This window comes from Choloepus didactylus, chromosome 23 (assembly GCF_015220235.1).
Source record: "Choloepus didactylus isolate mChoDid1 chromosome 23, mChoDid1.pri, whole genome shotgun sequence".
Lineage (NCBI taxonomy): Eukaryota > Metazoa > Chordata > Mammalia > Pilosa > Megalonychidae > Choloepus > Choloepus didactylus.
In genome coordinates, this window is record NC_051329.1 from 18,314,556 (window position 1) to 18,330,370 (window position 15,815).

Genomic DNA, 15,815 nt, shown 5'->3' on the forward strand with positions numbered 1-15,815 from the left:
ATTTCTTTGTCTGTGAAAAATTTAAGCTCTCCCTCAAATTTAAAGGAGAGCTTTGCTGGATAAAGTATTCTTGGCTGGAAATTCCTCTCACTCAGAATTTTAAATATATCGTGCCACTGCCTTCTTGCCTCCATGGTGGCTGCTGAGTAGTCACTACTTAGTCTTATGCTGTTTCCTTTGTATGTGGTGAATTGCTTTTCTCTTGCTGCTTTCAGAACTTGCTCCTTCTCTTCTATGTTTGACAGTGTGATCAGTATATGTCTCGGAGTGGGTTTTTTTGGATTTATTCTATTTGGAGTTCGCTGAGCATTTATGATTTGTGTATTTATGTTGTTTAGAAGATTTGGGAAGTTTTCCCCAACAATTTCTTTGAATACTCTTCCTAGACCTTTACCCTTTTCTTCCCCTTCTGGGACACCAATGAGTCTTATATTTGGACGTTTCATATTATCTATCATATCCCTGAGGTCCATTTCGAGTTTTTCAATTTTTTTCCCCATTCTTTCTTTTATGCTTTCATTTTCCATTCTGTCATCTTCCAGGTCACTGATTCGTTGTTCAACTTCCTCTAATCTTGTAGTATGAGTGTCCAGAATCTTTTTAATTTGGTCAACAGTTTCTTTAATTTCCATAAGATCATCCATTTTTTTATTTAGTCTTGCAATGTCTTCTTTATGCTCTTCTAGGGTCTTCTTGATTTCCTTCATATCCCGTACTATTGTCTCATTGTTCATCTTTAGTTCTTTGAGTAGCTGCTCTAGGTGCTGTGTCTCTTCTGGTTTTTTGATTTGGGTGCTTGGGCTTGGGTTATCCATATCGTCTGGTTTTTTCATATGCTTTATAATTTTCTGTTGTTTTTGGCCTCGTGGCATTTGCTGAACTTGATAGGGTTCTTTTAGGGTTTGTAGACCTATTGAAGTCCTTATCTCTAATTTATCAGATCTACAGCTTCGTGGAGTACACTTTCTCTAACTAACCAGCAGGTGGTGTCCACGAGCCACCTATTCTCCACAAGCCAGTTCTCCCCTGCTTAGCCTTTTTGGTGAGTGGGGGAGTGAGTCTTGTGGGGCCCAATTGGTGTACCAAGCTTGCGTGTGTAGTTGGTGTTGCCTGCCCTGTATGTGGGGCGTGTTTCTGGGCAGTCGGGGAGGGGGGGTGGCCCTAACAATCAAATCTCCCTGATGATCCTAGAGTTTTAAAGCTGCTGCAATAGTCTAATCCTTCAGTTCAGTCCTGCCACAGTTTGCCTCTGCCACTGACCCACAAGTCTTTGGTATTGGCGTATGGCTCCTGAGACTTACAAGTGGGCCCCTCTTCCAGGCTGTGCACCCCGGGTCCTCTGTTGAGGGATGACTGTGCTATGTCACAGGTGAGTGCCATCCCCCCAGGGCAGTTCTGGGCTGCTGGGCTGTGTAGGGAGGCTCGCAGTCTGCTCAAATGATGGCTGAATGGGGCTTTGTTAATTCACCCTGCTCCACCTTCCCAGCTCTGGGACATTCAGCTGAGGTTGCAGGGAAGGCTAATGTCCACGCCCAGTTTTGTGGTGTGTGCCTGTTATTTGAAGCACTTCCGTCACACTGGGTTGTCTGGGGCAGCTCTGGGCTATGGGGCTGGCGATGGGCAGGAGTGTTTCCTGTCCACCAGGATGATGGCTGTGAGCGGACACCCCCCTTTTCTTGGGAAGTTGTGTTGTTTAGTGAATTTTCTTAGCCACTGGATTATTGCCTTTTGTCTCAGAGCTCTCTTAGTTCTGCTCTTGACTTGACGTGCCCAAATTGCAATTCTTTGAAGCTTTCTGTATTGGGCTTCTTAGAGTAATTGTTTTAGTAAAAGAAAAAAGGATTTAAAAAAAAAAAAAAAAAAAAAAAAACGGCCCTCCTCAGAGATCTAATGGGTTATTGAAATGCTCATAGACAAAGCAACCAGGGCCATTAAGGAAAGGTCCACAGAGCAGAGAGATCAGCTTTGCTTCGGGATTTGCATATGCGCCTCAAGGCCTGAGCTCCACCCTTCCCCTTTCTGTGTTCACCAGAACTCCAAAAATCCTCTGCTTTTATTTTGGAGTTTTTCGTGTTGTTTTTTTTCTTTGCCTGTCTCCTCTCTGCTGGGGTGGCTGCTCTCAGATTCTCTGGTGTCTGGTCTCAGTCTATCTATGGTTGGAGTTTGAATCAGTAGAATGAGTTTCCGATACGAGCAGCCACTGCAGTTCTCCCTTCTCCTTCCCGGAGCTGACAGCCCCTCCTCCCCCAGGACTGAGCCTGGCAGGGAGGGGCGCGGGTCCCCTGGCCGCAAAAACTTACAGATTTCGCTGATCTCAGCAGTTCCACGTTTTCATGAGTGTTGTATGAAGTATGCCCAAAGACAGATTGCTCTGTGGTGTCCAGTCCACGCAGTTCCTGGCTTTTTACCTACTTTCCTGGAGGAGTAACTAAAACTTACAGCTCACCAGTCTGCCATTGCTTCCTTTAGTTTTGCCAGTGTTTCTCTCATGTATTTTGTGGCACCTTGATTGGGTGCATAGACATTTACGATTGTTATTTCTTCTTGCTGAATTGCCCCTTTTATTAGTATGTAGTGGCCTTCTTTGTCTCTCAAAACATCCCTGCATTTAAAGTCTATTTTATCTGAGATTAATATTGCTACACCTGCTTTCTTTTGGCTGTAGCTTGCATGAAATATTTTTTTCCATCCTTTCACTTTCAGTTTCTTTGTGTCCCTGTGTCTAAGATGAGTCTCTTGTATGCAACATATTGATGGTTCATTTTTTTTGATCCATTCTGCGAATCTATATCTTTTAATTGGGGAGTTTAATCCATTTACATTCAACGTTAAAACCGTGAAGGCATTTCTTGAATCGGCCATCTTATCCTTTGGTTTATGTTTGCCATATTTTTCCCTCTCTCTATTAATGTCCTTTGTTGTACCCATACCAAATCTCTTTAGTACTGAACCTTTCTCCAAGTCTCTCTGTCCTGTCTTTGTTTCTCTGTCTGTAGGGCTCCCTTTAGTATCTCCAGTAGGGCAGGTCTCTTGTTAGCAAATTCTCTCAGCATTTGTTTGTCTGTGAAAAATTTAAGCTCTCCCTCAAATTTGAAGGAGAGCTTTGCTGGATAAAGTATTCTTGGCTGGAAATTCCTCTCACTCGGAATTTTAAATATATCGTGCCACTGCCTTCTTGCCTCCATGGTGGCTGCTGAGTAGTCACTACTTAGTCTTATGCTGTTTCCTTTGTATGTGGTGAATTGCTTTTCTCTTGCTGCTTTCAGAACTTGCTCCTTCTCTTCTATGTTTGACAGTGTGATCAGTATATGTCTCGGAGTGGGTTTTTTTGGATTTATTCTATTTGGAGTTCGCTGAGCATTTATGATTTGTGTATTTATGTTGTTTAGAAGATTTGGGAAGTTTTCCCCAACAATTTCTTTGAATACTCTTCCTAGACCTTTACCCTTTTCTTCCCCTTCTGGGACACCAATGAGTCTTATATTCGGACGTTTCATATTATCTATCATATCCCTGAGGTCCATTTCGAGTTTTTCAATTTTTTTCCCCATTCTTTCTTTTATGCTTTCATTTTCCATTCTGTCATCTTCCAGGTCACTGATTCGTTGTTCAACTTCCTCTAGTCTTGTACTATGAGTGGCCAGAATCTTTTTAATTTGGTCAACAGTTTCTTTAATTTCCATAAGATCATCCATTTTTTTATTTAGTCTTGCAGTGTCTTCTTTATGCTCTTCTAGGGTCTTCTTGATTTCCTTCATATCCCGTACTATGGTCTCATTGTTCATCTTTAGTTCTTTGAGTAGCTGCTCTAGGTGCTGTGTCTCTTCTGGTCTTTTGATTTGGGTGCTCGGGCTTGGGTTATCCATATCGTCTGGTTTTTTCATATGCTTTATAATTTTCTGTTGTTTTTGGCCTCGTGGCATTTGCTGAACTTGATAGGGTTCTTTTAGGGTTTGTAGACCTATTGAAGTCCTTATCTCTAATTTATCAGATCTACAGCTTTGTGGAGTACACTTTCTCTAACTAACCAGCAGGTGGCGTCCACGAGCCACCTGTTCTCCACAAGCCAGTTCTCCCCTGCTTAGCCTTTTTGGTGAGTGGGGGAGTGAGTCTTGTGGGGCCCAATTGGTGTACCAAGCTTGCGTGTGTAGTTCGTGTTGCCTGCCCTGTATGTGGGGCGTGTTTCTGGGCAGTCGGGGAGGGGGGGTGGCCCTAACAATCAAATCTCCCTGATGATCCTAGAGTTTTAAAGCTGCTGCAATAGTCTAATCCTTCAGTTCAGTCCTGCCACAGTTTGTCTCTGCCACTGACCCACAAGTCTTTGGTATTGGCGTATGGCTCCTGAGACTTGCAAGTGGGCCCCTCTTCCAGGCTGTGCACCCCGGGTCCTCTGTTGAGGGATGACTGTGCTATGTCACAGGTGAGTGCCGTCCCCCCAGGGCAGTTCTGGGCTGCTGGGCTGTGTAGGGAGGCTCCCAGTCTGCTCAAATTATGGCTGAATGGGGCTTTGTTAATTCACACTGCTCCACCTTCCCAGCTCTGGGACATTCAGCTGAGGTTGCAGGGAAGGCTAATGTCCATGCCCAGTTTTGTGGTGTGTGCCTGTTATTTGAAGCACTTCCGTCACACTGGGTTGTCTGGGGCAGCTCTGGGCTATGGGGCTGGCGATGGGCAGGAGTGTTTCCTGTCCACCAGGATGGTGGCTGTGAGCGGACACCCCCCTTTTCTTGGGAAGTTGTGTTGTTTAGTGAATTTTCTTAGCCACTGGATTATTGCCTTTTGTCTCAGAGCTCTCTTAGTTCTGCTCTTGACTTGACGTGCCCAAATTGCAATTCTTTGAAGCTTTCTGTATTGGGCTTCTTAGAGTAATTGTTTTAGAAAAAGAAAAAAGGATTTAAAAACAAACAAACAAACAAACAAACAAACAAAAAAACGGCCCTCCTCAGAGATCTAATGGGTTATTGAAATGCTCATAGACAAAGCAACCAGGGCCATTAAGGAAAGGTCCACAGGGCAGAGAGATCAGCTTTGCTTCGGGATTTGCATATGCGCCTCAAGGCCTGAGCTCCGCCCTTCCCCTTTCTGTGTTCACCAGAACTCCAAAAATCCTCTGCTTTTATTTTGGAGTTTTTCGTGTTGTTTTTTTTCTATGCCTGTCTCCTCTCTGCTGGGGTGGCTGCTCTCAGAGTCTCTGGTGTCTGGTCTCAGTCTATCTATGGTTGGAGTTTGAATCAGTAGAATGAGTTTCCGATAAGAGCAGCCACTGCAGTTCTCCCTTCTCCTTCCAGGAGCTGACAGCCCCTCCTCCCCCGGGACTGAGCCTGGCAGGGAGGGGCGCGGGTCCCCTGGCCGCAAAAACTTACAGATTTCGCTGATCTCAGCAGTTCCACGTTTTCATGAGTGTTGTATGAAGTATGCCCAAAGACAGATTGCTCTGTGGTGTCCAGTCCACGCAGTTCCTGGCTTTTTACCTACTTTCCTGGAGGAGTAACTAAAACTTACAGCTCACCAGTCTGCCATCTTGCCCCGCCTCCTGTCCATATATTTTTGAACAAAGCAATTTACAGTGCGTCTTTGAGTCCCTGACTCCAAGGAGCAAGGACAAACCTGAAATGTTTGGTGATTGGCACGAAGTGTCCACCCAACCAGGCCCTGGGGAGGAATCAGCCGTGGAGCATCAGCCTATGGTGGAAGATTCTGTACAGATCACTGGTTTGGGGTTTTTGTTTTTGTTTTTGGTTTGGTTTTTTAAAAAATCCTTCCCTCATTGATCTTCCTTTTTGGTTTATTTGCTACTGAAAATGAAACATCAGAGAGAAGGATTCTCTCTAACCAGGCCCCTCCTTTATCAATCACTTTGCAAGCGCAAGAACTCGGGGCTTTTAGGATCTGTGGTAACCTTGGTGCTCTTTGAGCTTGTTTAGCCTCTGCTTGAAGTCGCCATGGATTTCGGTCATCTTGGAAGTCGGCAATAAGGGGAAACTTGCATCTTCCCGATTGGGCCTGAATATTTAAGATTTCGAAAGCTTGGCTGGTACCAGATTTAATTTTAAAAACTTCAAGAAGAAGGCTGACGGCTCAGCAGAGGCTGCGTTAGCAAAGGGAAAAGCAGAAAACCCCGCGGTCTTGAAAGAGACTGTCTCTAAAGCAGCAGCACCCGCTAAAGCTTCCAGTTGGCGAGCCTTAAATCAGCCTTCCAAAGTGCCGCTAGTTTCAACATCGTTTATAGGACTCAAGTATTGCTCCTTCTTCCTCCGGCTGGATTTTAAATATTCCCTAATTTGATTACCCGAGGGAGAGGCAGACAGAACCAACGTTAAATGAGCTTTACTGTTAATTATTCAGAGGGCTTTTTATTGTGCAATCAAATACCGAGTCCTGCAGAAAGCTTGGAGGCAATTCTCCCCACCCCGCCTTCCCAGCTCTCCTTCCACCCCGGGATCTGTGTGCTCTGCTCATGGCCTGGCCATGGCCTGATGAGAATTTAGCAAGGTCCTGCCAGTAAGGCGAGGACCCCACCACCCCCACCCCGTTTGGCTCTGCTACCCAGACCCTAATGCCATGAGAAGCCATTCTTAGGTTAAGTTTGTCTTCCTCACATTTTGCCTCCTGTATCTGAGCACCTTTCCCCACCACCAGCAACTTGGCAGCCCCCGACCAGCCCCAGCTCCAGCCTTTGTTTCCTGGCAGTATCTCCTCCCCATCAAAACTTGTCTGTCCGTCTTCCCATTCCCTCAAGTCCCTGTGAAGGTGACAGCCAGCCAGATGAGTAAAAGGACCCCCGCCATCTAAAATCCTTTCTGCAGAGAAAAGGGGGATAAAGAAAGAGACGGATGGATGGATCAAGATAGATAGATAGATAGATCCCACCTCTCTCCACCCCCACCCAGTAAGCAGTGTCTCTCCTAACCTCGGTTTCCCTCATGAGGACAGTGCACCCCCAGCCACAGCTATGGGGAAGCATCCTTCCCTCTTCTTGATGAGTTCAGGAGGGAAAAAAAAATCATAACAGGGACCAGCCACCATTTATCCTCTATTTATTGCAATTCTTAAAATAATTTGTTGTAATAAACTGAGGCTTTGGAAACAGAAAACTCATCATGCTGTTTCTCACCCAGGGACCCAGGTGGAAGCAAAAGCACGATAAAAAAAATCAATAAGGACAAGTCCATGGGACAGAAGTGGGAGCACTTCATCACCACGCCGAAGGTAATCAACAGCACACGGCTCGGCGGCCGGGCCCCAGCCTGTACTGGGGGTGTTTTCACCAGTCTTCTCTCTGATATTTTTGTTGTTGTTGTTGTTTTCTAGTTTGTTGTCAGGGATCAGGGAAAACAGAATCACATGCCGTTGGGTGGTTTTTGTACATCTTAATTAAAATGGTCATATGGGGATTAGAGGAGAAATGACATTTGGGCCGGACACCCCTTCGGCAAAGGGGAGGATGTTGCTGAGAAGATGCTTAATAAGATGTCACCAGAAGGAAATGGACTCATCTCACTCCATCGTTGAAATCAATAACAGTCATTTCTCTCTCTCTTTCTCTCTCTCTCTTTTTAAAACTCAGTCAGAAAATAAGGAGTGATTGAACAGACAGGATTGTCTACAAACTACAACGTGAGGTCTATTATTTTTGCCCAAAGCTATTCCTAACCCCAAACCTCCCAAATTCAATCTACTCAACAAACAAGCGACATCATCATCATCATCAAAGTCATAATAATGTCAAGAAGTAATGCTTAGAGAGTGTTTGCTGAAACTGCTTCCTTCCCTTCCAAATGGGTGTAACACTCATCCCTGCCACTCTACAGTGTCAGCCAAGAGCCTGGGAAGCAATATAAACACTCACTTGGAAACATTAAAATGTTGAGCCTCATTGTGGTAATGTAATTTTGAGGGGCAAGTTTTTAAAGTAATTGCAATGGGCCAGGTTCTGTGCTAAGGAAGCTTTCTGGATATATTATGCAGTTCTGCCCTTTTAATAATCCCACAAGATACTCACTGTTGATTTGCTCCGGGGGGAGAGCAGGGAGTTGAGGGCTCAGAGAGGTTAAGTGACTAGCGTAAGATCACACAGCGGAGTACTGGCAGAGTCAGGAGCTAATACTGGGTCTGTTCATGAAACACTGTACACCATAGATGCATGTTCTCCATAACGTCATGATTATAGTTACCCCACACAAAGATTTTCACCACTTCCTCGCTCTTTCGTCTGGGTACTCGTAGACCTGAGAAGTAAGAGCTTTTGTTTTTATCACAGAAAGTTGCCATGGAGATATCATGTGCCTGCATCTCTGGAGATGCACAGTAAAAGCAGTGGGAGGCACAAATGTAAAAAAAAAAAAAAAAAAATGTCCTTCAGGAATATTCATGATTAAAATTGGAGGGGGAAAGAGTGCAGAGTTGCCAGACTGAGCTGTCACAGAATCGAATTCTGCAGGCAGTTTGTTGGTCAGGTCCTTGGCTGCAGGGTGGTCCACTCTGGGAGTGAGGGAGCAGTAAATTAGCAATCAGTAGCTGGCTCAGCTACTCCCTCACTGTGTGAACTTGGACAAGACATTTCCCATCTGCTGACCTGAGCTTCCCACTTGTACAAAAAAGATTCTCCATCCTACTCCTTCAGTCCTTGATGTTATATATATATGTAAAGCTAGTCAGTGCTAAGGCAGGGCTCACAAACTCACATGCCCTTAAGGGCCAGTCAGGTCACATAAATGAGGAAAGCAGGCTGGGTGGAAGGCAGGAGGGAATGGTGAGGTCTGTGGCAAACTGAAGACCCTTCCCAGTTAAAGGGAAAAATCTCTGCTCAGCTCCAGCTCATTTTGCCATGTGAGAATGGGAGCCCAGGACTTATCATTTTTAAGAAAAACCAGTAACCTAGGTTTTTATATAAAAATCTCCCAATTTTTAAAATGCTAAACAGCTAACCATATCTTCTTATGTACTACCAGTTTGCAACACCTGCTTCTAGAAGAATATAAGGAACTATTGTTTCTCCTTTTTTTGCCCCAAAGCAGCCCTTACTGAGGTGGAACACAGCAGCTGGTTAACACCACTCCTGAAAGAAATATAGAAAACAGAGAAGAAATATTTGGGAGTTTGAGTCAATTCAGAGGGGGTCAGTTCAATAAAGGGCATGCGAGATGCTGAAACAGCCTGTCACATCTTCCTCTCCACATTTTATTTTTCTGCCACTCTCAATTAATCAGAAGTGTCAGCCTCTCACTTTGGATTTCCTGGCTGGGGTGGTTAATTGAAATTTAATTAACAGCAGCTCTAGCAGCTTGAGATAAAATCCTAGTGCAGGGAAGATGAAGGAGGATGCATGCAGAGCTCTGGATGTGAGAGCTCTTCTGAGAGCATCCCAGCCCAGCCCACCCCCTCATTTTATAGACGAGGAAACCAAGGCAGGGCTGAGTGACTTGCTCAAGGCCATCCTTGAGGATCTGTGGCTCTTAGTCCAGTGCTCAGTGCAAAACTCCAGGCTGCCTCTGTAATGCAATCTTCCAGTCTTCGAAATTGACTTTGATCTAAAGAGTGTGGTTTCCAGAGTCATAATTCATACTGTGCCAGATGAAACAGGAAGAGGTATCTTATGCATGCACTGTCCTTTAGTTCTGTTATCATCTCTTCTAGGGCAGCAGGGAATAGTGAGGTCTCTGTGTCAGTCTGGCCAGCTCTTGACCAGGAGCAATGTCAGGACAAAGGGAAAACTATATCAAACTAATTTATCAAAAGAGAGCACATTCCAGCTTTTAATATTTGTTTTTCCTTCACCACAATCGTTTCTGTAACCCACATGCCTCCTTGGAGATCTGGTTGAACCCAATTCAAATTCCATTTGCTGGGTCTGTCACATTGTGAAGCATTCTGTCATTTGTGTGTAGAATTTTGCTGAGGATTTGGGGGAAGGAGGTATCACAGGGAAAGCTCACATCTTAAGCCCCAAAGCCTTCCCCCAGCTCCCCTGCTCTACAACCGCTTCCCCCTCTCTCTTCTCCCCCTTCCCCCAGCCTCTCCTTCCCCCTGTGCAACCAAGAAATCCTTCCCCTCTTCTAGTTCAGGGAAGTTCCACCCGCATTCAGGGCCCCTCAAGGTGGGGCCAATCAAAAAGTTACTTCTGATCACATGCAGTGGAATCTCTGAAAGGAAAACAGCTGGATACATTTCCCCCCACCCTGTTAGGTATTTATTAAATGTTGCTCTCAGTCCTGCTCTTCCCCTGTTCTCTTCTCTGCGTTATCAAATACACTAACATCAAAACACCAAAACATCAGAAATAATTTCATCCAAAGAAGAGCTCATTCATATTAAATGTTCTCAAAGTAAACAAAATTGTTTCTATTAATTGAATGTGTTCTATAGCCCAGTCCTATATAGAATGTGTTCTATACCCGTCCCCACTGTAAACCTGGTATTTCAAATGCCATCAGCATTGTTGGCAAGAGTTCAAGGGTATTTTTCAGTGCCACCGAATAAGGCATAAAACATGTTTAAGAAAGGCATCATGATTGGCTTTGGCGTCAGCCTGACCTGGATTTGAATCCTGGCTCTGCCACTTGCTTTCTTGGGCAAGCTAGGAAACCTCTCTGAGAGCTGGATCATGAGTAAAATGAGAACCTTACAGCACACGCTGCATTCTGAATTGACACAGATCAGCCATGGGAAGGTGCACGGGCACACACACACGCACATTCACAAACCACGCACGTCTGTACCCCGTCCTCTCTCGCCCCTTGTCTTCCACAGTCTACATTCCCCTCCCTACCTCTTAATGTCATCCAGGACTTGTCATCCCATCCCCCCTGCCCACCCATCCATGGCCCCTCCCCGGCTCCCCACTGCCACGCCAGACATCTGCTTCCCCCAACCCCACACCCCCAAATTTCAGGCCTAGAATATTCTCCATCTATGTTCTTTAGAAAACAACAGTGAACATAAATCTTCATTCTTTGAGGCCCAAGCATCTACTTGGTAAACAAGGAGTTGATTAATGCAATTTGGGGTGGAAACCAAGACGTAGTTAAAGAAATTAGAACTGTCCTCTTAGGCAGCTAAAAAATCAGCTCTGATGGTCTTTATATAAACGAAAAGTCAACAATTGCTCCAGGTTGTGGCAACACAAAAGAATATGGGTTTGGCTGCCTGTCGAGACTCTTGGACAACCATGATGCCCATTGGATAGAATTAAGTCCCATTATGTTTGCTTCAAATAATACGCACTTTAAAATTCCCTCTCTTGCTGGGAAGACGGTGGATTATGAGAGACAGAGCAAAATTCTCCTCCATGAAAAACACTAGATAAAGGACAGAAAGCGCTCCAGAAGAGCAGTTCCAGGGTTCCACAGGCTGGGCAGGAATTTCTATACCCACAGTGAGTATGTGCTTGGAGAAGCTGAGGGATTGTGTTTAAGAGCAGTGGGTGTTTGTCACGGAATGCCACCAGGAAACAGTCAGTTGGAGCTGGCTGACAAGCACGGAGGAGAGCAGCCTTCCACACCCTGGGCACCCTCATCAGCACTTGGCTCAGGTGTTAGCCCTTCACCGACCTGCAGCCGAGAGCCCCCGTACCACAGATTGGTGGTTGGAGCAGGCAGACAAGCATGGGAGGGAGTCAGCTTTCCACGCCCCACACAGCCATCTTTGCAGTTGGCTGGGGAGATGACCCTTTGCAGCCTTGTGACCGAGAGCTTCCTTGAATGAATTCAGGGTTCGGTGGGCTTGTGACAGCATCCACTCTTCCTCCGTGGAAGCCCGCGGTGTGCACAGCCTAGAGGCATGGGTGCCATACGGAAGTGCCAGGAGCCCTCCCACAATCCCAGGGACTTGCAGGTGCATGGCAGACAGAGGCTATGGGGCATTTGAGCTAGAAAGTGAGATGCACAGCTCTGCAGCCCCAGGAACTGCTGGGACCACTGTGTCCTGGAGTAGACTCCCTGCCAAACTGCGCAGGGCACACCCCCCACCCACAGGGCTGGCTGTCCGAGTGCACACAGAAAATTGGTGCACTGATTGGACTTCTCCATGGTTTGGATGCCCTCTCAGTGCATAGACAAAGTTGGGGGAAACCTGGTGACTAAAGAGTGCCATCTGCTGGTGGGTCAGGGAAGGTGCATGCCACCAAGCTGTAGCTCTGCCAAATTATAGATAAATGTTCAAGTAATCCTGCATATCCTAAAAGAACCCTATCAAGACAAGCAAATTCCAAGAAGCCAAAAACAACAGAAAATTATAAAGCATATGAAGAAACCAGGAGATATGGATAACCCAAACATCCAAATTAAAAAGCTAAAGGAGACACAGAATTTGGAGCAATTAATCAAAGAAATACACACAAACATAAATGCCATGGCTCAGGATATAAAGGACATGAAGAAGACCCTAGATGAGCATAAAGGAGAATTTGCAAAAGTAAATTTAAAAATAGCAGATCTTATGGAAATAAAAGATACTGTTCATCAAATTAAAAACATTCTTGAGATACATAAAAGATTTGAAGAGGCAGAGGAATGAATTAGCGAACTCAAGGACAGAGCAATGGAATGCAACAGCGTAAAAGAATGAATGGTGGAAAAAATTGAAAATTTTGAAATGGGTCTCAGGGAAATAATCAACAACATGAAGTGCACAAATATAAGAATCATTGGTGTTCCAGAAGGTGAAGAGTAAAGGGCTGGGAAGAATATTTGAAGACATTGTTGGGGAAAACTTCCAAACCCTTCTAAGCACATAAATATGCAAACCAAAGATGCCCAATGAACTCCAAATAGAATAAATCCAAATAAAACCACTCTGGGATATATTCTGATCAGATTGTCAAATGCTGAAGAGAAGGAGAAAGTTCTGAAAGCAGCAAGAGAAAAGCTATTCACCATGTATAAGGGAAACAACATAAGACTCAGTGGGCACCATAAAAGCAAGAAGGCAGTGGTGTGACATATTTACGATTCTGAAAGAGAAAAAATATGAGCCAAGAATTCTTTATCCAGCAAAGCTCTCCTTCAAAATTTAGGGATAGCCTAAATTTTCACAAACAAATGCTGACAATTTCTTATCAAGAGACCTGCCCTTCAAGAATTACTAAAGGGAGCTCTACTAGCAGAGAAGAAAAACAGGAGAGAGAGGACTGGAGAAGGGCACAGAACTGAAGAATATTAGTAGGGGTGACATAAAGGAAATAAAGAGAGATGGGAAAAAATAGATCTGACAAATAAAAACCAAAGGATAAGGTGGCTGATTCAAGAACTGCCCTCACAGTAATAGCATTGAATGTGAATGGATTCCCAATTAAAAGATACAGATTGGCAAAAAAAGCATTAAAAAATATGAACCATCAACATGCTGTTTACAAAAGACTCATCTTAGACCCAGCAACACAAAGAAATTGAAAATAAAAGGATGGAAAAAAATATTCCACGCAGGCTACAGCCAAAAGAAAGCAGGAATAGCAATACTAATTTCAGATACAATAGGCTTTAAATGCAAGGATGTCATAAGCAACAAAGAAGGACACTATTTACTAATAAAAGGGACAATTCACCAAGAAGAAATAACAATCATAAATGTCTATGCACCCAATCAAGGTGCATCAAAGTACATGAGACGAACATTGGCAAAAGTGAAGGGAGCAATAGATGTTTCCACAATAACTGTGGGAGACTTCAATTCGCTACTGTCTCCTACAGATAGATCAACCAGACAGAGGACCAATAAGGAAATTGAGAACATAAACAATGTGATAAAAGAATTAGACTTAACAGACATATATAGAGCATTACATCCCAAATTACCAGGATATACATTCTTCTCTAGTGCTCCTGGAACTTTCTCCCAGATAGATCATATGCTGGGACATAAAACAAGCCTCAATAAATTTAAAAATATTGAAATTATTCAAAGTACATTCTCTGCCCACAATGGAATGCAAAGAAGTCAGTAACGATCAAAGATCTAGAACATTCACAAATATCTGGAGGTTAAACAACATTCTCCTAAACAAACAGTGAGTCAAAGAAGAAATTGCAAGAGGATTTGCTGAATATCTAGAGATGAATGAAAACGAGAACACAACATATCAAAATTTATGGGATACAGCAAAGGTGGTATTGAGGGGGAAATTTATAGCTCTAAATGCGTAAAGGAAGAAAGAGCTAAAATCAAAGAACTAATGGAACAATGAAGAAGCTAGAAAATGATCAGCAAACTAATCCTAAAGTAAGTAGAAGAAAAGAAATAACAAGGATTAAAGCAGAAATAAACGACATGGAAAACAAAAAAAAAATTGAATAAATGAAACCAAAAGTTGGTTCTTTGAGAAGATCAACAATTTTGACAAACTCATAGCTAGACTGACAAAGTCAAAAAGAGAGAAGTCCCAAATAAAAAAAATAATAAACAAGAAGGGGGACATTATTGTGGATCCTGAAGAAATTTAAAAAATCATAAGAGGATACTATGAACAAATGTACACCAACAAACTACGCAATTTAGAGGAAAGGATAATTTCCTGGAAACACGTGAACAATCTAAACTGACCAGAGAAGAAAGAGAAGACCTCAACAAACCAGTTATAAGTAAAGAGATCTAGTCAGTCATCAAAAAGCTTCCTACAAATAAAAGCCTGGGGGCACGTGGCTTCACAGGGGAATTGTACCAAACTTTCCAAAAAGAACTGACACCATTGCTACTCAAACTCTTTCCAAAAATTGAAGAAAATGGAACACTACCTAATTCATTTCATGAAGCCAACATCACCCTAATACCAAAACCAGATAAAGATGGTACAAGAAAGGAAAACTACAGACCAATGTCCCTAATGAACATAGATGCAAAAATTTTCAACAAAACACTTACAAATTGAATTCAAAGACACATTAAAAAAATCATACACCATGACCAAGTGGGTTTCATCCCAGGCAGGCAAGGGTGGTTCAACATAAGAAAATCAATCAATGTAATACCACACATCAACGAATCAAAAGGGAAAAATCAAGTGATCATCGAATAGATACTGAAAAAGCATTTGACAAAATTCAGCATCCTTTTTTGATGAAACCACTTCAAAAGGTAGGAATTGAAGGAAACTTCCTCAGTATGATAAAGGGCATATATGAAAAACCCACAGCTAGCACATTACTCAATGGTGAAAGACTGAAAGCCTTCCCTCTAAGATCAGGAATGAGACAAGGATGCCTGCTGTCACCACTGTTATTCAACATTGTGCTAGAAGGTCTCTCCAGAGCTATCTGGCAAGACAAAGAAATAAAAGGCATACCAATTGGAAAGGAAGAAGTAAAACTGTCATTATTTGCAGATGATATGATCTTATATTTGGAAAACCCTGAGAAATCGATGACACAGGTTCTGGAACTAATAAACAAATTCAGCAGATTGGCGGGATACAAGTTTAATGCACATAAGTCAGTAATGTTCCTATACACTAGAAAGGACCTAACTGAAGAGACACTCCAAAAAATGATTCCATTCTCACAATAGCAACTAAAATAAATCAAGTACCTAGGAATAAACTTAACCAAGGATGTAAAAGCTCTCTACGCAGAAAATTACATAATTTTGCTAAAAGAAATAATGGGACCGAAAGAGATGGAAAGATATTCTGTGTTCATGTATAGGAAGGCTAAACATCATTAAGATGTCAATCCTACCCAAACTGATCTCCAGATTCAATGCAATTCCAATCAGAATTCCGACAACCTACTTTGCAGACCTGGAAAAGCTGGTTATCAAATTTATTTGGAAGGGAAAGGGGCCTCGAATTTTTAAAAACATTATAATAAAGAAAAACAAAGTGAGAG

At 43.3% G+C, this 15,815-nt stretch overlaps 1 protein-coding gene across 5 annotated transcripts in view; it reads left to right on the forward strand.

Moving 5' to 3' along the window:
- The window catches only part of CCDC60 (coiled-coil domain containing 60), a 200,223-nt gene that overhangs the window by 152,131 nt on the left and 32,277 nt on the right, over positions 1-15,815 (forward strand). For all 5 annotated transcript variants that reach the window (XM_037817367.1, XM_037817366.1, XM_037817369.1 and 2 more), the window contains one exon: positions 7,119-7,209. In XM_037817367.1, coding sequence (XP_037673295.1) covers positions 7,119-7,209 — 91 coding nt within the window. The remainder of the gene's footprint in view (positions 1-7,118; positions 7,210-15,815) is intronic.